The 27,500-nt window shown below is 42.7% G+C and overlaps 1 protein-coding gene across 1 annotated transcript in view; it reads left to right on the forward strand.

The window, feature by feature from the left end:
• Window positions 1-17,160: 17,160 nt before the first annotated feature.
• The window catches only part of pigs (pickled eggs), a 374,169-nt gene continuing 363,829 nt past the window's right edge, over window positions 17,161-27,500 (forward strand). The window contains exon 1 of the mRNA XM_071676689.1: window positions 17,161-18,409. Coding sequence (XP_071532790.1) covers window positions 18,149-18,409 — 261 coding nt within the window. The 5' untranslated portion in view covers window positions 17,161-18,148. The remainder of the gene's footprint in view (window positions 18,410-27,500) is intronic.

Below are 27,500 nucleotides of genomic sequence, written 5' to 3' on the forward strand. Positions count from 1 at the left end.
GTTTCCAGAAAAGAAGAGTGAATGTTGGGGTGAAGAGATTGGTGAGAGTAAGTGAGCTTGGGAAGGAGACTTGTGTGAGGAAGTACCAGGATAGACTGAGCACAGAATGGAAAAAGGTGAGAACAATGGAAGTAAGGGAAGTGGGGGAGGAATGGGATGTATTTAGGGAATCAGTGATGGATTGCGCAAAAGATGCTTGTGGCATGAGAAGAGTGGGAGGTGGGTTGATTAGAAAGGGTAGTGAGTGGTGGGATGAAGAAGTAAGAGTATTAGTGAAAGAGAAGAGAGAGGCATTTGGACGATTTTTGCAGGGAAAAAATGAAATTGAGTGGGAGACGTATAAAAGAAAGAGACAGGAGGTCAAGAGAAAGGTGCAAGAGGTGAAAAAAAGGGCAAATGAGAGTTGGGGTGAGAGAGTATCATTAAATTTTAGGGAGAATAAAAAGATGTTCTGGAAGGAGGTAAATAAAGTGCGTAAGACAAGGGAGCAAATGGGAACTTCAGTGAAGGGCGCAAATGGGGAGGTGATAACAAGTAGTGGTGATGTGAGAAGGAGATGGAGTGAGTATTTTGAAGGTTTGTTGAATGTGTTTGATGATAGAGTGGCAGATATAGGGTGTTTTGGTCGAGGTGGTGTGCAAAGTGCGAGGGTTAGGGAAAATGATTTGGTAAACAGAGAAGAGGTAGTAAAAGCTTTGCGGAAGATGAAAGCCGGCAAGGCAGCAGGTTTGGATGGTATTGCAGTGGAATTTATTAAAAAAGGGGGTGACTGTATTGTTGACTGGTTGGCAAGGTTATTTAATGTATGTATGACTCATGGTGAGGTGCCTGAGGATTGGCGGAATGCGTGCATAGTGCCATTGTACAAAGGCTAAGGGGATAAGAGTGAGTGCTCAAATTACAGAGGTATAAGTTTGTTGAGTATTCTTGGTAAATTATATGGGAGGGTATTGATTGAGAGGGTGAAGGCATGTACAGAGCATCAGATTGGGGAAGAGCAGTGTGGTTTCAGAAGTGGTAGAGGATGTGTGGATCAGGTGTTTGCTTTGAAGAATGTATGTGAGAAATACTTAGAAAAGCAAATGGATTTGTATGTAGCATTTATGGATCTGGAGAAGGCATATGATAGAGTTGATAGAGATGCTCTGTGGAAGGTATTAAGAATATATGGTGTGGGAGGCAAGTTGTTAGAAGCAGTGAAAAGTTTTTATCGAGGATGTAAGGCATGTGTACGTGTAGGAAGAGAGGAAAGTGATTGGTTCTCAGTGAATGTAGGTTTGCGGCAGGGGTGTGTGATGTCTCCATGGTTGTTTAATTTGTTTATGGATGGGGTTGTTAGGGAGGTGAATGCAAGAGTTTTGGAAAGAGGGGCAAGTATGAAGTCTGTTGGGATGAGAGAGCTTGGAAAGTGAGTCAGTTGTTGTTCGCTGATGATACAGCGCTGGTGGCTGATTCATGTGAGAAACTGCAGAAGCTGGTGACTGAGTTTGGTAAAGTGTGTGAAAGAAGAAAGTTAAGAGTAAATGTGAATAAGAGCAAGGTTATTAGGTACAGTAGGGTTGAGGGTCAAGTCAATTGGGAGGTGAGTTTGAATGGAGAAAAACTGGAGGAAGTGAAGTGTTTTAGATATCTGGGAGTGGATCTGGCAGCGGATGGAAACATGGAAGCGGAAGTGGATCATAGGGTGGGGGAGGGGGCGGAAAATTCTGGGGGCCTTGAAGAATGTGTGGAAGTCGAGAACATTATCTCGGAAAGCAAAAATGGGTATGTTTGAAGGAATAGTGGTTCCAACAATGTTGTATGGTTGCGAGGCGTGGACTATGGATAGAGTTGTGCGCAGGAGGATGGATGTGCTGGAAATGAGATGTTTGAGGACAATGTGTGGTGTGAGGTGGTTTGATCGAGTAAGTAACGTAAGGGTAAGAGAGATGTGTGGAAATAAAAAGAGCGTGGTTGAGAGAGCAGAAGAGGGTGTTTTGAAATGGTTTGGTCACATGGAGAGAATGAGTGAGGAAAGATTGACCAAGAGGATATATGTGTCGGAGGTGGAGGGAACGAGGAGAAGAGGGAGACCAAATTGGAGGTGGAAAGATGGAGTGAAAAAGATTTTGTGTGATCGGGGCCTGAACATGCAGGAGGGTGAAAGGAGGGCAAGGAATAGAGTGAACTGGAGCGATGTGGTATACCGGGGTTGACGTGCTGTCAGTGGATTGAATCAAGGCATGTGAAGCGTCTGGGGTAAACCATGGAAAGCTGTGTAGGTATGTATATTTGCGTGTGTGGACGTATGTATATACATGTGTATGGGGGGGGGGGTTGGGCCATTTCTTTCGTCTGTTTCCTTGCGCTACCTCGCAAACGCGGGAGACAGCGACAAAGCAAAAAAAAAAAAAAAAAATATATATATATATATATTTATTATTATTTATTTTGCTTTGTCGCTGTCTCCCGCGTTTGCGAGGTAGCGCAAGGAAACAGACGAAAGAAATGGCCCAACCCACCCCCATACACATGCATATACACACGCGTCCACGCACGCAAATATACATACCTATACATCTCAATGTACACATGTATATACACACACAGACACATACATATATACCCATGCACACAATTCACACTGTCTGCCTTTATTCATTCCCATCGCCACCTCGCCACACATGGAATACCATCCCCCTCCCCCCTCATGTGTGCGGGGTAGTGCTAGGAAAAGACAACAAAGGCTGGTTGTTTAATTTCTTTATGGATGGGGTTGTTAGGGAGGTGAATGCAAGAGTTTTGGAAAGAGGGGCAAGAATGAAGTCTGTTGTGGATGAGAGAGCTTGGGAAGTGTGTCAGTTGTTGTTCGCTGATGATACATCGCTGGTGGCTGATTCATGTGAGAAACTGCAGAAGCTGGTGACTGAGTTTGGTACAGTGTGTGAAAGAAGAAAGTTAAGAGTAAATGTGAATAAGAGCAAGGTTATTAGGTACAGTAGGGTTGAGGGCCAAGTCAATTGGGAGGTAAGTTTGAATGGAGAAAAACTGGAGGAAGTTAAGAGTTTTAGATATCTGGGAGTGGATCTGGCAGCGGATGGAACCATGGAAGCGGAAGTGGATCATAGGGTGGGGGAGGGGGCGAAAATCCTGGGAGCCTTGAAGAATGAGTGGAAGTCGAGAACATTATCTCGGAAAGCAAAAATGGGTATGTTTGAAGGAATAGTGGTTCCAACAATGTTATATGGTTGCGAGGCGTGGGCTATAGATAGAGTTGTGCGCAGGAGGGTGGATGTGCTAGAAATGAGATGTTTGAGGACAATGTGTGGTGTGAGGTGGTTTGATCTAGTAAGTAATGTAAGGGTAAGAGAGATGTGTGGAAATAAAAAGAGCGTGGTTGAGAGAGCAGAAGAGGGTGTTTTGAAATGGTTTGGGCACATGGAGAGAATGAGTGAGGAAAGATTGACGAAAAGGATATATGTGTCGGAGGTGGAGGGAACGAGGAGAAGTGGTAGACCAAATTGGAGGTGGAAAGAAGGAGTGAAAAAGATTTTGAGTGATCGGGGCCTGAACATGCAAGAGGGTGAAAGGCGGGCAAGGAATAGAGTGAATTAGATCGATGTGATATACCGGGGTGGACGTGCTGTCAGTGGATTGAATCAGGGCATGTGAAGCGTCTGGGGTAAACCATGGAAAGCTCTGTGGGGCCTGAATGTGGAAAGGGAGCTGTGGTTTCGAGCATTATTGCATGACAGCTAGAGACTGAGTGTGAACGAATGAGGCCTTTGTTGTCTTTTCCTAGCGCTACCCCGCACACATGAGGGGGGAGGGGGATGGTATTCCATGTGTGGCGAGGTGGCGATGGAAATGAATAAAGGCAGACAGTGTGAATTGTGTGCATGAGTATATATGTATGTGTCTGTGTGTGTATATATATGTGTACATTGAGATGTATAGGTATGTATATTTTGTGTGTGTGGACGCGTGTGTATATGCATGTGTATGGGGGTGGGTTGGGCCATTTCTTTCGTCTGTTTCCTTGCGGTACCTCGCAAACGCGGGAGACAGCGACAAAGCAAAATAAAAGAAAAAATAATATATATATATATATATATATATATATATATATATATATATATATATATATATATATATATATGTGTGTGTATATACACTAATCTATATATAGATGTTCGTTCATACTAGTAGCTCCAGGGCAGTTGGACATATTCCTATTCATGTCAGTAGATATGAGGTGGGGGGAGGAGACCCGGTTTTAACCACTTTGTTGAATCGAATATCTTCTGAGTTAGACTGAACCCCTCGCCTGTTCACCCTCAGATGATGTACGAAACCTATCTCTGTCCATAGCTGGGGCGTGGCTATAATTCACGCACGTGTGCACAAATAATTTCCGGTAATATAACTTCTGTCCATCATCCAAGTACAGTTTTCGGGCGGTGTCAAATCACGGTTGAAGACCTTGAAAACCAAGTTCCATTGTTTTGTTTCCTGTTTCCCACTGCTGATAACATCGTTTACTTCACTAATTTGATAAGAATAAAATCTATTGCTAGAAATTCTCAAGGCCATGAAAGACTACAAAGTATAGTTCTGCTGTGAATTGAAATCTTCAAAAGAATCCTTGATTATTTTCACTCTAAAGCCTGGAAGACTCCCTTTAAAATATATTCTATTTAAGTAGATAGAAAAATAGGTTTTAACGCCTTTTTTTGGTAATTGTGAAGTGAATCTATATGAATTACGTCTATTTATTATTGTACTTCAGTTATCCAGGCCCATCGAGACGGCAGGAGAAACTGTGATTAAATCAACGAGGCCTAGGCTATACGAGAGCCCGGAAGAAGGGGAGACCAAACAACAAAAAATGTAAGTAGTAACAAATATTTTAGAGTATCATTTTTAGCTGTCTTTACTTCGCAAGGGCCGCCGAACCCCCTGTCCAGGTCTGCTTTATATACCAACCCTTCCCCAGGACTTGATTCAGCCAGCCCTGAACTCAGACAACTGAACTAGACCATATAGCTTGCGTCCGAAATTTCTATTGGGACACGCCACTGGTGACGAAGTAATAGCTGGGGAATAGGAAATACAGAACACCTGATAGTTCTCTCTAAATAGATCCTACCTACCCCGTGCACTTTGGTTGAAATCCCTCATAGTAGATGTTTTGGCTTCACTACCAGACGCTCTCTACAAGGAACTGACCTTCGATCTGTTTAGGAAGAGGAATCAAAGTTAGAATGGTAAGACTATAGCATTGGCACTGATGTGGTGGGCCAAGGCGCTAATGAAAAGACGTCAGCAAATGTGTTGATCCAGTAAAGTTTAACAATGGAGCACATATTGGTCATCACTGTGAAACCAAGGGACATTTTGGAACAACGGGAAGAGAAGTGACCAGTGCCATATGAACTCCACTCTTCCAGAAGAGTTTGCCCTAAATCCTGGAGTCTGTCACATCCCTGCCTTATCACAACCCTCCAGACCCAAGAATGGGGATGAGGGGATTGAACAGTTGTTTACTTCAGAAAATCTGGTATAGGGGGCCTCGCTCAGAGAAAGATACTTTCGTCTCTCACTTGGTAGTGCTATCTCGCAGGAGCGAAGCTCATGATGTTGGCTAAGATAAACGAAGTCAGAGGAACGACACAGACCTGATGATGCGTCTGTACCGTACGGTGAGGAAGCTCTCCTCTCTTCCACATTGCCCTCGTTAGATCCAGCCGCAGATCCTGAGTCCATCCATGGCCAGTTAACTCAAACGCAGAGAAGCGTGCAAATCGCACAACCGTGAAGGACGAAGATGTGGACCATATTGGTGATGTGTGCTGGTGTCTCTGATAGTCGTTTGGTGATGATAGGGTGCCACATTTTGCTTCGAAAACTTCATGACCCTTGTATACGTAGTAAAAGCTGTAGGAGAGTATAGTTTTACACCACACAAATAACATATGAAAGTGAAAGAAAAAGCGTGTTAGTGGACTCCTAACATAACATTCAACGTGATTTAGAAAGGCGTTGGTAACCTATTGATTAAGTTGTACGATGATACATATTGTAAGTAACAATGGGAAAGCGGAATCAAGTGCAAGATCTGGGAGAGTGAAATTAAGTGAACCCTTGTAGAGATGGACAGACTCAATTAAAACTTTACGTTAGTTTCCGTATCAGGCGGATTTTATCTTATTTTCGACGTTGTTTGAAAATACGGTGTTTTGATCTCGTATATAGAGTCATTTGCTGGTAGGTTTGGGAGCTGTGTGTATATGCTTCCACAATAACGTATCCCTCCCATCGCTAGCAAACCACTCGAGCGTTCTTCACCAGGTCGCAGAAGAAAGATGACAATATGTCATTGTTATCAGTCGGATACAGCATCTCAAGGATAGGTAAATCTGCCTCTCAAGGCGAGTTTAGTTGACGTTTTCAAAAATTCTACTTATATCCACAAGTGCTTTACCTGATTTAATCTAAATCAACCTTACATTTTTCCCTGATTATCAAACGTTCTCTGCTATCGTATCTAATATCGCTGAATTGAATCGTCTCTAAGTCACGGTCTAAATCAAACTATATATATGTGCCATGCTATAGATTCGTTACCATGAATTAGTGTTGTGTCGTATCTACTATGTAGTGTGAAGGTCTTATTGTTCTCTGACGATGAACTCGCCGAATTTCACTCGTAGTGTAACCCAAAGCAGGAGGATTCCGTTACTCCAATATATATTTCTACGATTACTCCAGGACCAATATCTATGAGTCGTGGCACTACCCAAGACCTTTCTAAAGGCTCCTGCAGCCCAAGTCCAAGGCTGAGCTACTTCCAGTAGCAGGGAAATATAGACTCTTTTGAAGTGATTAGTTCTTTGCGAGACTGAACTAAATAATACAACTTCAGTATCAGTAGTAATCAGCATGGAGTTTTTCGTACATTTTTGGTAATTTTTTTATTGATTACAAGGGGTTCAAAAAAAGTCTACTTCAAAATGTCTGTAATTCTTTTCCCTGTTTGAATGCTCGCTGATGGAAACCATGTGCGATCAATCATCACTTAATAACCTTTCAAAAATTTCTTCAGAGCCACTGAGATCCTTACATTTAACCCTTCTCCTTTTAGTGATCAGACAAATCATGTAAACTGTGTGGAGAAGAGTGAGGTATTGTCTTCTTTCTTCGGCTAAGCTGACAAGCGAAACAACCATTCACATTACCTTTGTAAACGTGTGTCTATGATAGTGAGGAACTGTGCTTTAAAGGCTTCGCTTGGTGACACATCGAGCGTGAGGTGTCTTCGTCAGCGAACGGAAAAGAATACAACATGGAAGAGGGACTTCCTTCCACCGAGAAGCCTCCTTTACGAGGTGCCCCAAAGCTAATATTGAGGGCGTGGGGTCGGGAAGGAGCAACAAGTTGTCAATGGGCTGAACCAGGGCATGTGAGGTGGTCAAGGTTGGGCTTTACTGTGTATTCACGCTATGTTCTGTTTTTGGTACATAATGCATGACAGCAATATATATATATATATATATATATATATATATATATATATATATATATATATATATATATATATATATACTTAACATTCGTTTCTCAAACGTATTAGGGTAAATTGATAAACAGATTTAAACCAAACGAAACTTACGGTATTTATAATTTTGTTGAACTCTTAGGTATAACAAAGAAAGTACTGCAATAGACAATTGATGGTAGATTTTTTTTTATATTGAAAAAGCTATCAATTTTTCTGGGATAATGATTTTCACAGCACAAGATTATTCGCTTTTAACACATTTTATTTTCACCTGTCAAAAATTCAAGTGGAAGGATTGTTTGAGTCACTTTTTCATGGTAAATTGAATGTCTTGTGTAAAAAGCATTCGTAAGAAAGAATAAAAAGTCGAAACTCAAGGGCGTATTTGGACAGACCGGAAGTCAAAATCAGCTTAATTTTGGTCTTTTTGCCGAGGTTAACTTGAGTCTAAAGTCAAGCGAAATTTAAGATTATCCAGCCTTTCTGAATCATGATAGCCTCGACGTTTTTTTGTTGGCCCGTGATGTACACAGAGTCTGGTCTATTTTCCTCTCACGATCTTATATCACAGAATATATTTGAGGTAATAGTTTCACGGGTCTTCGTGACGAACATTTTGCATTCGGAAGTATTTGATGTTTTCTTTGTAAGTCACGGATTAACGCATCGATGCCCCGAGATCAATGATACTGAAGGAAGGCAAAATGAACATAGTCACTAGGCTGCAAGCTACAAGCGTCAAGTGTTGTAATATGTGTTGCGGGAAAACAAACGCTGTGGCGAAATTGTAGGTACTGAGCTGCAATCCTGAGATCAGTAAACTTCATTTGCAACGATGGAATATCTATGAAAGTCTGGGTATGCCGAGGAAACTGTAGCAAGACGAGATGTAGATCCAACAAGAGAGGATGTAGCGGATTTAAAACAAGTAGAGAAATGCAGTGTAGACAGTAGAGCCATCAGCATGAGTGCAACTGTTTACCTAATGAAGGAAAAGATATCGTTAATGACAAGGAGGAAGAGAGCAGGAGACAGAAGAGAACCTTGAGGAACACCGCCGTCAGTCATCAAATATTACGTGAGGTAAATCATCCGGAGAGAAAACTCTATATAAAGAAAACGAGTGAAGCAATCTGCAATGCCATACCCTTGTAAAATGCTTTCAATACATTAAAGGTTTTCCGGTGTCTCTCACGAGATGGTGACTAGACTTTAGTACTGTGGAGGAAATGTTATCACCAGCAATCACACTGGCTTTACGACAGATATGAAAGCTGAGTGCGTGTCGGAGGAAGGTGAGCGTTTTCCATGTCCGATTTTGACAGTTCCCTTACCCACAAGGCTCCAGAAAAAGGAATGATAAAGCCACGGATTGGAAGAAAAAAATATTGTTAAAAGGGAGAGGGAGTATGTGACTCCATTCCCGCAACAACATACTTTTATGTACGCTTAACAGAGACAAAAGCGCCACCAGAAAAGTGGTAGTAATCTTGACATGGAAAGTAAGAAACGAATTTTCGTAAGTTCGTTTCGGAGGGGCTGGTTGGAGATTAGGTGGATAAAAGACATTTACAAAAGTGTGATCATCTGTTGGTCCACTTCTTAAACATTCCCAGTTGCATGGAATGGCGTTGTGGACGAGCTCAGCTGCAAATGTCAGCTATACCTGTTGTTGACGCGCTTAGCTGCAGGTGTCAGTCACCCAGTGTGGAAGTGATAGGTTCTACAGCGGCAGCCACGAGAGGTCTGGCAAAGGAGAAGAATACTCGAGCGTTTCCACCTAGATAAGTGTTTAAGAGGGAGTTTCCAATATCTTCGCCGAAGTGCAAGACGATAAGAATGAGCGGAGGTAACGAACTGAACTGAATCGGTCTAAGATCAAAGAAAATAAAAAGAAAATAAGGATAAATGGATAAGAATAAAAGAAACGTAAAGATCGTGTAACAAAATACAAGAGAGCGAAAGGCGTGGCAGTTGCGTCCGCCTAGCCAAGACTTTTTGTGTACATGTCTTTTTGTTTGAATAATGTTGTCACTATGCTCGTGTTGCATGTCGTGTACTGGTGATTTTTGCCTTCACAGTGAGTTTTATCACACGACTTGTTTCTGCAGTGTTGGCGGAGCATGTAGAAGTACTGGTCAGTGAGGGATTGCAGTCTGTGGGAAGTAATTGGCCACGGTCCGAAGGTCATCTCACTTCCAGAGAAAATACGGACGTGTGTCCAAGGATGTACGTCCTTACGCTAACGGCAAGCGACGGAAAATATTCGCAAGTGTAATTTTCTGATCCCTTCTGCCAAACCTCGACACAGTGAGGACTGATAGGAGACATATCGGAAATTGAAAACCCTTTGAATAAAGACATCAAAGATATCTTGATAGCTTCCTGTGTGAGTGTGTCAGACTTATCACTGACAGCAGACCTGAGATTTTTTTTTTATCAGTAACATATGTAAAGCTATCAGAGGAAGTGGCCACCATATCTGACTGGTTCAGAGGATATCACGAAGTTTCCGGATGATTTCAACACGGCGAAGATAAACAGCGCCCTCACAGTAAAGTAAGATCGCTTGAGTTCACTTGGCGTCTATGTGAATGTTGAGTTCGTTCGACATTTTCCATAGTAATGGATACTTTGTCCTCTGTATACTAAGCACATCACGATATATATATATATATATATATATATATATATATATATATATATATATATATATATATATATATATATATATTATACTTTCTTTCTCGCTGTCTCCCGCGTTAGCGAGGTAGCGCAAGGAAACAGACGAAAGAATGGCCCAACCCACCCACATACACATGTATATGCATACACGTCCATACACGCACATATACATACCTATACATATATACACATACAGACATACACATATATACACATGTACATAATTCATACTGTCTGCCCTTATCCATTTCCGTCGCCACCCCCGCCGCACATGAAATGACAACCCCCTCCCCCTGCATGTGCGCGAGGTAGCGCTAGGGAAAGACAACAAAGGCCACATTCGTTCACACTCAGTCTCTAGCTGTCATGTATAATGCACCGAAACCACAGCTCCCTTTCCACATCCAGGCCCCACAAAACTTTCCATGGTTTACCCCAGACGCTTCACATGCCCTGATTCAATCCACTGACAGCACGTCGACCCCGGTATACCACATCGTTCCAATTCACTCTATTCCTTGCACGCCTTTCTCTATTCCTTGCACGCCTTTCACCCTCCTGCATGTTCAGGCCCCGATCATTCAAAATCTTTTTCACTCCATCTCTCCACCTCCAATTTGGTCTCTCACTTCTCCTCGTTCCCTCCACCTCTGACACATATATCCTCTTAAGAACATTTGAAACATGATAGTGTGTGATATTGTCCTCGCCGCAGTTCGTACAGAAAAGGCATTTATTCATAAATGATTCCTAGGCATAATTTGCGACACCAAGATGCTGGAGTTTAGTGTAGGTAACGCATTGTTCTAAAGTTCTGTAATCAAACTCGTGAAACATATTTTGTGCACCCGCGCGCTGGCTTGTACGTAAAGATTAATCTTTACATCGAATTTCGTCCCGTCCGTTCGTAGGTGAAGCGTAAATATGTTATCGGAGACGCCGATCGGGCATGGCCCTCCCCCCAGCGGACCGCAGTACAGTACACAAGCTGACAGATACTTCGGAAATTAGTCACATAGCGATGTCGTATAATTTCCTAGTGGTTTCATCATCACATACTTCCGTTGTGGTAGAAATGAACGAGGTTATATTTTGCCAACCAGATCACATATATAAAATGCTGATTTTGTCATTTTTTCAGCATCTGTGAGACATGGGTTTTAGTAGTTTAATATATAACGAAGGTATTCGAAGAGATAACGAAGGAATGATAATGTATATGTTACTGTTCGTCACTATACATGTATAATTTAAAGCAGTCCTCCGCTGTGGCGTTGTTACGTGAACATCCTGTTACCTTGCCTTGCAGTGCGTGCGTGGACATCTCTAAAGTGTCCGCGAGCCTCTTGCAACTCATGCTTTATGATTAAATCCTGTGCTGGTCAAGCAGCCAACAGGTCAACGCTTTACTCCTTTAGAACTGCGTGGTATCGACCATTATGCTTCGAGATTTGGGTTTTGTGCATATAAGGGAGAAAGTTGGCGAAGCTACGAATCAGGAAGAAGTAATGTAAACATTTTCGCTTTTGTTTTTCCGCACGACAAGGAGTGTTAAATCGTGTTGTCTGGTGTATATATATATATATATATATATATATATATATATATATATATATATATATATATATATATATATATATATATATGTTATCCCTGGGGATAGGGGAGAAAGAATACTTCCCACGTATTCCCTGCGTGTCGTAGAAGGCGACTAAAAGTGAGGGGAGCGGGGGGGCTGGCAAACCTCCTCTTTCGTTTTTTCTAATTTTCCAAAAGAAGGAACAGAGAAGAGGGCCAGGTGAGGATGTTCCCTCAAAGGCCCAGTCCTCTGTTCTTAACGCTACCTCTCTATCGCGGGAAATGGCGAATAGTATAAAATATATATATATATATATATATATATATATATATATATATATATATATATATATATATATATTATATATTTGTAAACGAATTTGAGGCAGTAACGAAAGGTTTTCGTCCGCAGTCACCTTGCGTCCCTGTGAGAGACGAATATTATCAAATAAGTCAGTTCGATTAATGGTGTGATTGACTAGCGTGATGTGTAATATGTCGGGCCTGTGTTCATCTAGCTGTGAAGGACTGCCTCTCGGGAACTGGTTGCTCATGCAATCAAGCAATATGTGACAAACGTCGGGATTAACAAAAAATCATCAGAACTTTATAAAACGCGAAAGTGTTTACAAACTCCGGTTGGCCTAAGGCGGCAACACTGTCCCGTAGAGTTCCTTGTGTATCTCTCGTTTGACGTCAGAGCGAATGGCTGAGCGGAAGCCTTACGGTAAAATGATCATTCGTTATTTATGATATAGAAGGTCAGCGGTTTGCGGCGATCCTTTTGAATCATAAACCAAACTGTAATATGAATAGGATATATATGATATATATACTTTTTTTCATACTATTCGCCATTTCCCGCATTAGCGAGGTATCGTTAGGAACAGAGGACTGGGCCTTTGAGGGAAAATCCTCACCTGGCCCCCCTTCTCTGTTCCTCTTTTGGAAAATTAAAAAACAAGAGGGGAGGATTTCCAGCCTCCCGCTCCCTCCCCTAAAGAGCTGTTTCGAATAAGGATGAAGTAAATTGTATCCAACTCGCTTGATTGAAATATGAGCTGAAAACAGAAAAGAATAAGAGCGTTCTCTGAACTGTGGTGCTTACGTGACACTGTACTGTGAATATATTGATACTACATCATGGAACTGATGCATTTTGGTGCAAGGAGTGAAGATAGGCTTCAAATGTTTACCAGAGGAAATGTCTCTAATTCCAAGCACCGACTGCGTTTCGTTATTACGTAATCCAGTCTACACGGATTTACGTAGCTAGTAGACTGTGAGGTGTGTATGAGTAATGTGGACCTCAAGCTGTGTTCTTTGTGAGGGGTGTTGGTTCTGAAATGACTGCAACTGTATTTCAACACACTCAAGTTTGTAGCATGCGAGAGAAGTTTCGTAAATGAAGACTGTACTATCCTTAGTTAAAATTAGTCTCTTAGTTATAGTAGTTTTTATTCTTTTGGCGATAGAATGTAATTTTCGAATTCTAATTTACAACTAATAATGGCCAGGAAACTTCAGGAAATCTAAAAGAAAAAAAAAAAGGAAAGATTATCACATGGCTACAAGTTAAATTTTGGTCTTTTTTTTATTTTCTTATCATTTCAAGGCTTCTCGTTACTTCGTTGACGTCAATATTGTTACGAATACCTGTGCCCTTAAGAATTCCTTCAAGAATTTTTTGCTGCTAGAATTTCATAAACATTTTTTTTTTTGTAACTAGGATTTCATGGAGATTTTTTTTATGTCACTAGGATTTCTTGGACTTTTTCTTTCTTTTGTAAGTCTTTCGCCTCTGTCTGTCTGTCTGTCTGTCTGTCTGTCTGTCTGTCTGTCGGTCTATACCGAACACTTTCATCAATGTTTTTTTTTTATCTTCAAGCTGTTATACCGTCTCAAGATAAGTCTAGCTGTTAAGGATATCCTCTGGAACGCTACTTCCATCGTGAAGGTCGAAGGTTACGACCAGGGATCATGACGAATTAGAACCATGCAGCATGAGGAGGAGGAGGGGGGCCACGTCTCTTGGAGTGGCTGTAGAAACCCTCCTGTACTTGCTGGTGGATCAGTGCCACTGTACTCGAGGCAGAAGACTTGGAAGGACATCAGCTGGAAGTCAATGTAGGGAAGAACTGCTTCTTTCCTGAGGGGGTTGTGAGGTTGTGGGATCTAGGGGGGGGGCCAAGAAGCGTCGTCAGGGCTGTCTGATTTCCTGTATGAGAGGGAGAGGCGACTGAGCTGTATTTTTATATGGGGTTCTCCTGCCCCCTGTTTCCTGGTATGTCCTGTGAGATATGTTGATATACGCTTTGACATATCAACTGACGTGGGATATACATTAGTCTTCTTCTTAAAGCTGTTCTGAAGCGGTTTGTATGAGCAGGGGAGTTGACTCTCATTCTTCCATTTGGTCTCTTTTTATCTTTTCTCCTATCACTAGCTATTTGGAAAGCACTTAGAGAGAGAGAGAGAGAGAGAGAGAGAGAGAGAGAGAGAGAGAGAGAGAGAGAGAGAGAGAGAGAGAGAGCTATGCGACCAGCAGCTTTCAAAAAAGCCCTTCATTTTATGCTTCGTAAGTGTATCAGGTCCACAAGTGTCAGATGGTGAAGGATGTGAAAGTCTACCTTCTCTTGTATGTGGAAAGAATATGTGAGATAGTTACGTTGGGGGGTATATATGAAGCTCTGTGATGCTAGAATTAATATGTTTCTTTTAATTCAAGATAGTGTATGTAAAGTTCAGGGGGCCTTAGAATGAATTCCTATCCGAGGCTCAACACCAGGCGTGAGATTGGAGCGGAGGCGATGAATGGAGAGAGAGAGAGAGAGAGAGAGAGAGAGAGAGAGAGAGAGAGAGAGAGAGAGAGAGAGAGAGAGAGAGAGACGAAAATGAATCAGAAATTTCCGGCAGTGGTTTGAACAGGGCGGCTGAAGGATGCTGGCGAAGCGGTACAAATCGAGGCTGTGGTGATGTGGCGTCATAGGAGACTGTTACGTGTGTGTGTGTGTGTGTGTGTGTGTGTGTGTGGCTGTGTGTGTGTGTGTGTGTGGCTTCACCAGGGGCGCGTGTGTAAGGATAGGTGAGAGAGAGAGAGAGAGAGAGAGAGAGAGAGAGAGAGAGAGAGAGAGAGAGAGAGAGAGAGAGAGAGAGAGAGAGAGAGAGAGATCTACTGAAGTATTTCCATAGGGAAGAAGATTGTGAAGAAAAACAGGTACAAGAAATGTCTTTAATAAATACGACAAAAAAGAGGGGGAGAAATATGTATTGAATAGCAGGTGGAAGATTGAAAACGAATACTGTCTTCAGGCGTGTGTGTGTGTGTGTGTGTGTGTGTGTGTGTGAGTGTGTATAAAGAAAAGAAAATGGGACGTTGATTTGTGTTGAGGGGGGGGGGGGGGGCAGAGATAGATATAGGATGTATGTCAACTAACTACAATTGGGTGGGTGGTTTTCCAAAGAAGTGAATTGATAGCGAAAAAAAAAAGAGAAAGAAAGAAAGGGGCGGTGATGTGTGTGTGTGTGTGTGTGTGGGAAGAGGAGGCTCTGGAGTGAGGAAGAGGGTTGTGGTAGTCTACGGTCGGTGTTTGCTCATGAGGCGAAATTCATGAGGTGTGGAAAGCGTGACTGGGAACGAATGGCAGTAATTATATAAAAGACGTAAATAACGCTGCGATGGGATGAAGAGATTTAGGGAGGATGGAGAAAACGGAGAAAGAATATATATATATATATATATATATATATATATATATATATATATATATATATATATATATATATATATATATATATATATATATATGAATAGGATTGCAGGGGACACTACGAGAAAAACTAGACGAGAGAATGGACGTAACTGAAAACGGAAAATAGGGGGGGTATTATGGCTATAACAAGCTTGTAAGTGAGACGACCTGTAATAGTGAAAAAGGAGTGTGTATGACAACATTGAATGATGGCTCTGTAGAAGAATGACCAGGCAAAGATGGTAAGCGATTAAGTGAAGTCAAAGGGGAATGAACATGGCTCCAAGAAAGAGGGAAATGAATGTCTTCTTGATGATAGTAAAGTGCGTAATAGGATTTGTGACTGCTCGTGTTAAAGGGATTACTGAACCCCTTATAAGTGAGGGAGAGAGGATTTGGGAAGGGTTTAGAGCTTGTGTAGACCAGACCAGATTCTAAAGTCGCCTGGGATCCATAGAGAATCCAGCAGTGTAAAATGGTTTAATTTTTGCTTCTATAGTGCCATAGAGTATAGAATAGAGTATAGAAAACGTAGGAGCGTGTAAAAGGTGTACTCTTTTTGATAAACATTTGGCGAGCGTCTACGTCAGAGAGCGGACGATTTGTTCAAAGATTCATGATCGGTCGCCAGCTGCCCTTAAGGACCAACTCCAACTGATATTTGTCGAGTGTGGTGCATTTGTACCTTCTTATGGACGCCACTTCCTCTCGTCGTGTGTAAGGGTGCTCGTGCCCTCAATAAACATGGAATGTATTTCAGGTGTATTTGTATTAATGTATTGCTCGCGTTATGCTTTCATAAGTGTATTACTGTATATCACTCGAAGGGCATGTTACAGATTCGTTATTCGTCTAAATAAGTCTATCAGTAATAATAAGATTGAAAGATATAGACATGTCTTGGAGTAGGTAGACGGGAAGTATGTTTCGATACACCAGCACATCTCGTCTATACAAAGTATCAGGGTTGATTTAAATACAAGTTATAACTCGACAGACATTATAAGAGAATAGAAACATACATCACACAGAAATACAATGTACGGATAACGTAAACTCTATATTGATACAAAGGAGGTTCAAGGTGTATCCAATACATGGTGTATATAATTAACAGGATACAGAGAGCCTCATGAGACAAGGTATGAGGACTGAAAAGATAACCCAGTTTGGTTATATTATGAGGGTGTCCTCGAGATTACACTCTGTTAGCTATCGATTTCAGATTTCAAACGACTTGTACTTCTCTATGTACTCACAGACAAAGCATTTCTGTAATTGTGTCGCTGCATAAGCATCCCACACATATGTATATACAGCCACCTTCGTCGCCAAACTACCCAATTGCTCATTGTCATTCAAGAGCATTATGCAGCTGGCAGTTACATCAGCCACCTTCTCATACGGGACGTATCGAAAGAGATGTATCCTACGTGACGACAAGAATCATTGGGGTTATGACGGACACATACATCTGTTTTCCCCTCGACGTAATGCATGGAGGAATGAAGCGAGTGTCAAAGACCGGTGGCGGCGTGTGGCAACAGTGCCAGGTTGAAGGATGAGTCCGCTGGACCGCTGCGTGACGGTGCGTCTCGTGTCAGTGTGTTTTGTGCGAGTGAAGTGAGAGGGAGTGTGCTGTCTTCCCTCCTCCGGCGCTAACTAAACCCTCCCTCATCATGTTAGGAGGACTGTAAGCCAAAATTTTTCCCGACAGTTCCTGAAACGGCGACTTTGTTCGTGATATGAGAAGGACTTGGGGAGTAAAAGTTTATCCTCCCCCCTCGTTCTAACGTGATTTTAAGCAATAGTTAGCGTTGTTGATTCCTCCTCGAACCACAACCATCCATCCACCTCCACACCCCCCTCCACACACACAACCCGTCCCATGAAGTGTGACTAGATTACTTCGTGGTGTATTGGTGCTTGTGAGAGTCATTAACGTGCGTGACTTAGAGGTTGATTGTGATCATTAAAGGTTTTTTTTGGGGGGGAGAAGACATTTCTAGAGGGTGGGAACCTCCTGAAGAAGTTATGAACTCCTGAAACTCACGGTGGGAATAGAATTCACATGAGTCCACGGTGCAAGACTGTTTTTTTCTTGGTGTCGTCCAGCCACTTCTGAAGATGCCGGGGTATTTCAGGTAAGAGGGAACCTTTCTGAATGAAGAATAGGTCAGCTGATGCCGACAAGACTAAGACTGTTCTATCCCCATGTGCGGCAGGTGGTGTCCACACGCTATTGATTGCGGTGGCCATCTAGTTCAGCTGGTACGCTCGTAGAAGCCAAGCTAGAACTCGGAAAGAGAGAAAAAAAAAGAGAAAGATAAACACCAAAGCAGGAATAAAGATGTTGGGCAGCCTTGCCATGTTCACACTGGCACCGGCATAACCCGCTCCTGCGCCAGTACTAGGGGCTTCCATATACCAGACACAGGTATTTAAAAGTCGCTAGTAGCAGCAACCCGTCGCTATTAGTAGCAGCACCCGTCGCTATTAGTAGCAGCGCACTCCCCACCCCCCCCCCGGTCAGAAGAAGTAAGTTCGGTTCGAGATTTGGACGCCTTACCTCCCCGCCCGTCTGCACATCACCATGTCGTCTGTGTCCCAGACCAACCTGCCTCAGGGCGAGGGCACCAAAGCTCAGGGTGGACCTGAGACCTCGCAGGACACAGCAGATGGGGAGACCATCATGCTGCTGGAGCCAAGACCCTTCAGGCCCTTCAAGTCATCTGAAGAGTATCTATATGCCATGAAGGAGGATCTGGCCGAGTGGCTCAACAACCTTTACAACTTGGACATCAACGTAGACAACTTCTTCGAACGCCTGGAGACGGGAGAAGTTCTGTGTGGGGTGAGTGTTCATGTCAGTGACTTGTTTGCATGCCAGAGTTGTTTCGTAGACCATTAGTGGTAATATAGAGGTACGTAGACAAGATTGTTGTATTACGAATGGACCATGTTATATTACGAATGGACCATTAGTCAGAGGTTCGTAGACAACATTGTGGTATTACGAATGGACCTTTAGTCATATAGAGGTTCGTAGACAAGATTGTGGTATTACGAATGGACCATTAGTCATATAGAGGTTCGTAGACAAGATTGTGGTATTACGAATGGACCATTAGTCATATAGAGGTTCGTAGACAAGATTGTGGTATTACGAATGGACCATTAGTCATATAGAGGTTCGTAGACAAGATTGTGGTATTACGAATGGACCATTAGTCATATAGAGGTTCGTAGACAAGATTGTGGTATTACGAATGGTTGCACTCCAGTAACGAGACTGCTTGTTTACGACCATTATCGTTGATTGGACATTGACCTTTGCGATGAATAGAATGACTTAACGATTATTCGTGCGTTACGATCATGCGTGTGTTACGATTGCGTGTTTTTTACGATCATGCGTGTGTTACGTTCATGTGTGTTACGTTCATGCGTGTGTTACGATCATGCGCGTGTTACGATTGCGCGTTTGTTACGATCATGCGTCTGTTACGATCATGCGTCTGTTATGATCATGCGTCTGTTACGACCATGCGTCTGTTACGATCATGCGTGTGTTACGATTGCGCGTTTGTTACGATCATGCGTGTGTTACGATGACGCGTCTGTTACGATCATGCGTTTGTTACGATTACGCGTGTTACGATTGCGCGTTTGTTACGATCGTGCGTGTGTTACGATGACGCGTCTATTACGATCATACGTGTGCTACGATTACGTATGTGTTACGACCATGCGTGTGTTTCGATGACGCGTCTGTTACGATCATGCGTGTTACGATCATGCGTGTTGCGATCATGCGTGTGTTACGATCATGCGTTTGTTGTGTGTTTAGAATACGGATAATCATTTCCAGACAGGTATCATATAACAGATCCCGCTACAGCAGTATTGTATGTAACTGTAGACCTCAGTACAGAGATGTGTGTAATTGTCGATCCCATTACAGGGATATATGTAAATGCAGATCCCAGTACTGGGAGGTATGCCAGTATAGAAGATCCCAGTACGGGGATTTGTGTAAAGGTATATCCCACTGATGAGTAGCTACATGACTTGAGCATTACTGTAACTTTAATGAGTTCAGTATAAAGCTTGATACAGGGCCTCCCTGTAATGGCCACACGTTGAAGATATGTAATCGGATCTGATAATGAACGAACAACAACAACAACAACAACAACAACAACAATAACAATACCAACAACAACAGAGAATGGGGGGGTAGGGGGTTGTCGAAGTTCATATTATCCCGGGTTGTAAAGTTTCGTAATCTGGGTGTCGTGTTTATCTCTCTCTCTCTCTCTCTCTCTCTCTCTCTCTCTCTCTCTCTCTCTCTCTCTCTCTCTCTCTCTCTCTCTCTCTCTTCATTTCGGAGGGTCTCGTCGCGCAGAGAGAGAGAGAGAGAGAGAGAGAGAGAGAGAGAGAAAGAGAGAGAGAGAGAGAGAGAGAGAGAGGCGCGCGCATGCGTTTGACTGTAGAGCCAAAGTGTGTGTGTGTCCTTTAAAACGGCTTTGTTTGTCTGTGTTATCTCATGTCGAGAGGTGATTGGAGAAGAGATGCAGCGTAGTCGTGCCACATCCCCTTGCGAATTAAGAGCCGTTCGCCCTTTTCAAATGTCTTTGTTTATATAGTATTTCCAAAAGGCTGAGGTACAAAAACCTCTTAGGTCATTTACCGCGTGGTATATTCTTTCTTTCTCTCGTATGCACGAAGCTCCTTAAAGCTGCCCCACTGAGAATCGCTGACTCTCCTGTATTACATATCGAACTATAACGCGCTTGTTGATCGCATTGTTATTGCTGGAGGCGAGGAATAATAAGAGGAGGAGGAGGAAGAAGTGGAGGGGGAGGAGGAAGAAGAAGAAGAGGAGGAGGAAGAAGTAGAGGAGGAGAAGAAGAAGAGGAGGAGGAGGAAGAAGAAGAAGTAGAGGAGGTGGAGAAGAAGAGGAAGAGGAGGAGGAGGAAGAAGTAGAGAAGTGGGAAGAAGAAGAGGAGGAGGAGGAGGAGGATGAAGTAGAGGAGGAGAAGAAGAGGAGGAGGAGGAAGAGGAAGAAGTAGAGGAGGTGGAGAAAAAGAGGAAGAGGAGGAGGAGGAAGAGGAAGTAGAGAAGGGGGAAGAAGAAGAAGAGGAGGAGGAGAAGGAGGAGGAGGATGATGAAGTAGAGGAGGAGAAGAAGAGGAGGAGGAGGAGAAGAAGAAGTAGAGGAGGTGGAGAAGAAGAGGAGGAGGAGGAGGAAGAAGTAGAGAAGGGGGAAGAAGAAGAAGAGGAGGAGGAGGAGGAGGATGAAGTACAGGAGGAGGAAGAAGAAGAGGAGGAGGAGGAGGAGGAGGGAGAAATAAGATTTGAGCTTTTTTTATGGTGAAGCGGAAGTAATTTTGTAATCGAGCCCGGAATATAATTGAATATAATATCATCATCTCTGGAGAGGCTTACCTGCAGGGGGTAGTACTACCTGGCGAGCAAAAACGAATGTCATTTACTTCTGGGGCAGTGGAGGGAGGGAGGGAGGAGGAGGAGGAGGAGGAGGAGGGAGGGGAAGGAGGAGGAAGGAGGAGGGAGGGAGGGAGGAAGAGGAGGGAGGAAGAGGAGAAGAAGGGAGGAGGAAGAGGAGAAGGAAGAAAAGGGAGGAAGAGGAGAAGGAGGAGGAGGAGGGAGGGAGGAGGAGGAGGAAGAGGGAGGGAGGAAGAGGAGAAGGAAGAGGAGAAGGAGGAGGAGGAGAAGGAGGAGGAGGGAGGGAGGAAGAGGAGAAGGAAGAGGAGGAAGGAAGAGGAGATGGAGGAAGGAGGAGGGAGGGAGGGAGGAAGAGGAGAAGGAGGGAGGAGGAGGAGAAGAAGGAGGGAGGAAGAGGAGAAGGAGGAGGAAGGAAGGAGGGAGGAGGAGGAGGAGGAGGAAGGAAACCATTGCCTCAGGATTGTAGATAAAAAGTGGATTTTGTCGATTCGTGACACACACACACACACATACACACACACACACACACACACACACACACACACAGGCGTCCTGTGACTTGTTCTTATCGTTTGGTTTTCTTGCGTGGAGAGTTGAGGGAGGGGGCCGGGTACGACGTCGGACCATCATGATTCACACCGACTTTGTTTGTAAACTGTTTTTTTGTTGCGCGTGGTGTGTTTGTTACGTTATATTTAGTCAGCCGAGAGAGAGAGAGAGAGAGAGAGAGAGAGAGAGAGAGAGAGAGAGAGAGAGAGAGAGAGAGAGAGAGAGAGAGAGAGAGACATGGTTAAGGATGACTTCGCGCAGAGAGGAGGAGGAGGAAAGGGGAACACTTGAGGCTGCTTGGGTGAGTGAGACTGGCGTCTACTTAAAATGACAACATACGTTGAACCTCTGATCAAAATTGTTACCTTTTTTTTTTCCAGTTTTACTTCGCAAATTGACACGTATCACTGCATTTGTTGAGCCGTAACGAGGGGCGTATCCCCGTGAATTTACAATTGGAAATGGGGGGTTGGGTGGGGTGGGTGGTTCGAGTGGTATGTATTAGCGAAGCTCTTGTACGAGAAGATGGATGGACAGATGTTGCTCACAGATGTTGGGTATACATTTTGGATTTCTTACTGTATGAATTGGATTCCTTACGGTACAGTGGCGGATACATATATATAGTTTTTCTTGTCATTTCATTTACGGTAGTTTTTATCTGGACGAAAGATTCGTGTTGTCAACGTATATATATATGTTTTACTCAAGCCTTTTTTTTATATATGTATTTCACCAGAACATGGAGAATGGCCATCTTCATTGTTAAGAGGAATGTATTACTTGATGGTATGCTGGTATAATACTGGGGTAAGGTGATTAGTGGAAGTACAGTGCAATAGAAGGAGAGATAACAGGGCACTGGGTCCTCGTTGACGAAGTTATCTGCGGTCGTAGACTTATGTGTGGTAGGAACTGGATAGGAAAGCAAGGCTGCAGCCTAAAATTCTCTCTCTCTCTCTCTCTCTCTCTCTCTCTCTCTCTCTCTCTCTCTCTCTCTCTCTCTCTCTCTCTCTCTCTCTCTCTCTCTCTCTCTCTCTCTCTCTCTATCATCGTGTATGCATGTCCTGTGTTGTAACTTGGCACTAAACGTTCATTCCTTCCCTCTTCTGCTTGAACAAGGACGCTCTTGGGGTCTTGTGCCCACCCGCTCGGGGCCCACATGACACCCACCACTATACAGCCACTGTATGTTCTCTACCTGCCTCCACTCACCTCTCGCATATCCTATTGTTTTTCTTCGTGTGACTGTCAGTCTAAGAACCAATTTTTGCTGTAATCACGCCCAGTGCAAGTGCACTCTGTAATTTGTAATTGTGTGTCGTATATGTATTTTGATGTTCCTTTGTATTGCTGTCAGTGATAACTCTGTATAGTATGTCCTGTCCCATACTTGCACATATACTCGAGGTATATGTGAACTGATTGTATGTCTGTTGCAATTCCTCAATCAAATAACTCCTCACTTGTTAGTAGTACCTGTGTTACCGACATTTATCACTCCGTGTTTTCTGTGATTCCGTAACATCAGTGTATTTGGCTTACCCTAGACCTCCCTCCTCCTATGTCGAGGGAGAGAGAGAGAGTGGGAAAGGGAGCAACATCTAATACTAGGAAAGACGGCGAGAGATTCAGCCAGAACTCCTGAGAGAGGAGCAAAGTTGGGTCTCAAAAGTACGAGAAGAGATCACCAGTTGATCTTGTGCTGCGAAACCGTATTGAGAAACAAAAATAAGGGAATTAGATTCCAAAGTGCCGCGAGATCGTATTGATAAACAGAAACAAGGGAATTAGATTCTAAAGTGCCGCGAGACCGTATTGATAAACAGAAATAAGGGAATTAGATTCTAAAGTACCGCGAGACCGTATTGATAAACAGAAGTAAGGGAATTAGATTCTAAAGTGCCGCGAGACCGTATTGATAAACAGAAATAAGGGAATTAGATTCTAAAGTGCCGCGAGACCGTATTGATAAACAGAAATAAGGGAATTAGATTCTAAAAGTTTAAGAAAATGAGTTAAAGAGAGTTTCGATGACTATGGAGATCACTTAGGGAAGAGCTATATAGCGCTGTTTATTCTTCAGTTCGATACCGGGAAATAAACTTAATTAACGCGTGTCTAAAGCTTATTCGACACGGATATGCAAAAGCGCGGAGATTGAAGCTTAAATAATAAATGATAGAACGTTATTTTAAACCCAGAAGCTATGATTACAACCCTTGGTTCCCTGCGTCATCGCAAACCTAACTCCCTCCCTCTCTTTTTGACTTTTCACCTTGTTGCAAGCCGGAATTAAAGGCATCGCTGAATTAAAGCCGCGGTATACGTAGGGAACCGGGTTGTGTTCGAACCTGTGTGTGTGTGTGTGTGTGTGTGTGTGTGTGTGTGTGAGTGAAAGTGAGCGTGGAGTTACCGTAAGATTTTCATTTTTGCGGTTTTCGCAAACACGTTCCTAACAGTTCGTATGGTTATGAGAGAGAGAGAGAGAGAGAGAGAGAGAGAGAGAGAGAGAGAGAGAGAGAGAGAGAGAGAGAGAGAGATCTGTGTATGACGCTCGAGTCATCCTCAACCAATCATAGTGACAGTATGACGTTGATGTCATCCTCATCCAATCATTGTAACAGTGTCACATGATGGATTCGGTCGGGGTCTTGCAGTATACAACATTCACATGCATAGTGAATATGTTTGTAAAAGATAAACACAGAGTTTCAGATAAAATTCTCATTGTTAAGATTTGTTTGGTGTATATATATATATATATATATATATATATATATATATATATATATATATATATATATATATATATATATATCACTTGATACGTACAGGGTTTTAACATTTTTCATATATGGTTTGCGATCCCAAGGTAAAACTCTCATTGCCTCTTTACATATCGTTGTGTTGAAGAAACGTAAATAAAAAAACAATTGAGTTGTCGTATATTATTATCTTTATTCAGTTCTGGACGTAAGTGATTCCTTCAGCAATTTGTTATAGGTTGTATTTGATGACAACCGTTGTTCATTTGACTTGTGAGGTCGCAAGTTTGAGTGTTGTGGATCTGGTGTCGTGTTCATATATGATGTTGATCGGGCTTATGATCCAATAGGAAGTGTCAGTCATCTTCCACGTAACACAGGCTCGCCCTCTTCCCACATCTGGTGTCACATTCATAACCTTTCCTGCTCTTCGCCGTCTCCTAAACCCCAATTAGTTTTTGCCCTCGAAGACTGGCAAGACTCTCTATCAATTCTTGTGCCTCATCACCTCAAATGCCTCTCACCTTTCGCCTCACCTCATCAACACCGACACATAACCATCTCCTCCTCACCCTGCCTCCGCCTCGAATATTCCCAGTTTCTTTCTCTACGCATACCTCAAGTCGAATCGAACTTCCCCTCACGTCTCACAACACCGCGTAAGGAAAAAAAAAAAGAAAAAGAAAAAAAGCATGACTTCCCATCAACTTACCCATAGCCATTAGTTACTCTACCCATCACCCTCTTGAAACAACGTAATCAACCAACGTCCCCCGTCAATTCCAACGCAAAACCTCCATCAATCAGTCGATGTATTGCCAGCTCGCACACCCGACCCCACCCACTGTCGAACGTAAAGTCTCGTACTTTTTTTCCTACCCTCACCCACACACTCGTTCTTGATGAGATTTTTTTTTTGTTTCCTGTTTTTTTCTTTTTTTTCTTTAGATTTTTGCCGACCACCTTTCCCAGTGAGCTTTAGCCCCGCCCTTCACAGACAGGTTACTGGCCGGCAAATATACACTGAAGCCGGCATGAGACTGAGTGTAACACACACACACACACACACACACACACACACACACACACACACACACACACACACACACACACACAGTAGAAGCGGACTTACCAGTGGCAAGGTAGGTTATGGAGTTATTCGTAGATACTAACAAAGCGTTTTGGGGCGCATTTCCAGACAGCATGCCTTTAAAAGGTACGATTTGTTAAGTGTTTACTCCAAGCCTGGGAAAACGGGTTAGGCTGACTGTCAGCAAGCGCGTGTATGATGATGATGTAATGGAATACCTGGATAATTTTCACCTTTCAGAAAGAGTCGAAGTAAACCATAGGTTCCTCATTCTTGCCTGACTCAGTATTTGTTAAAGAACGACGCTGTATTCGGGGGGTAAAGCACACACACACACCCGAACCGCTGTGTTTCTTGTGAGCTATTCTCATAATTGTCTTATCTTAACGGAATCGTGTTGACTCGTAAGGTTGTTGGAGACTTCAAGGAAGAAACTCCTGGATCCCCTATCAGCGGGTGGCGACCCTTCGTTTGAAATCATGTATAGATGACCAGTTATAGTTTTCTCACAGGAGGCGCCTTTCTCCTATATGGTGTTTGATTTTCACTGACAAGGAGTTTGGTCGAGAAACAAAAGTGTGTTGTGTTTTCTCACGGCGTGTTTGCCTGTCGTGTATAGTGTTGGTCTGGTCTGAATTAACATTAAGATAATGCCTTGTAGGCGATGGGGCGCGCCAAGAGGCAGTTCACTGACCATTCTTTCACTGTCACTTGATGTTTGGTTGAGTAACAGTGCTATTGTGAAAGTGATTTGACCAGCTGTGAGCTGGAGGAAAGGTTGAAAAATTAACACCATATGCGATTAACCTGTAGTTCTATGGGTACACCATTCAGTGTGCTTTTGCGTGGACGAGGCATTGCAGGCTCAAAGCAGACTTGAGGGGTAATGAGATATATATAGAATAGAGATGAATGTGAGGCAAGCTACTGAGGTGAGCTAAGGGATAAGGGCCCTATGTATTTTGTATATTGATACATACATACCCAGTGAGGTATACGTAGCTATGGTATATAGAAACAAGACTCTTGATTCGGCCTCTGCTATATGTCAATTGCTCGATCGGAAATGTTACGTGAGATAGTTCGGTATTGTGTTGGCTTTGCTGTTCATTTGTTTGGCTTTGGATCAAACCAGTTCATCAGCTGGGCTCATAATGCCAGACTGATGTAATTGGCATAACCCAGGACGTGGGAATATCATGACTTTTCTTACGGCAGAATATGTCTTTCTACGAGTCATGGAGGAGATCAAGGGTCGTTGTTGTCGTATTGGAAGTGAACTTACATTGTTACGTCAGCACCAGGGAATGGATAGCAAGTCGGGGTTGTATAAAAAGTTGTGACGTGCGTGAGGGTGTGTGTCATCCCACATGTATGTGTGTTCTACTGTCTTGTGTTCGTGTATATATATATATATATATATATATATATATATATATATATATATATATATATATATATATATATATATATATATATATATCTGTGGTTGAATATAACAGCTTGTTCATAATTGATTATCTGTCTGTGTAACCCTTCCATTTCTAGTGATTATATCTTTCTGTGTTGTACCGGATATTGCAAGACAACGGCTCCAGATATTTCCATTCTTCGTAGTGAACCAATAAAATCAAAACTCTTGGAGAAGTTTTGCTCCTCCCAATATCCGGTGCAACAGAGAGAGATGATGAACTGTGAACATATTATATATGCAACTAAAGATGCATAAAGGAGAATTTGTTATATATATATATATATATATATATATATATATATATATATATATATATATATATATATATTTTCTGGGTATCAGGGTTCAGGCAGGGTGTGAGCAAAGGTGAGGTGGTTTTTCCATTCTATGCAGTTGCATATTGACCGCTTTTTCACCTTTTGTTTGCGCGCGCGCGCATACACACACACACACACACACACACACACACACACACACACACACACACACACACACATACTGAAAGATGGCCTCAATATGAATATCATTTAACAGGAAATAAGCTGGAGGAATCTATCTCTGAGAGACACATGGGAGTATACATCGTCCCTAACCAC

Source organism: Panulirus ornatus, chromosome 23 (genome assembly GCF_036320965.1).
Source record: "Panulirus ornatus isolate Po-2019 chromosome 23, ASM3632096v1, whole genome shotgun sequence".
Classification (NCBI taxonomy): Eukaryota; Metazoa; Arthropoda; class Malacostraca; order Decapoda; family Palinuridae; genus Panulirus; species Panulirus ornatus.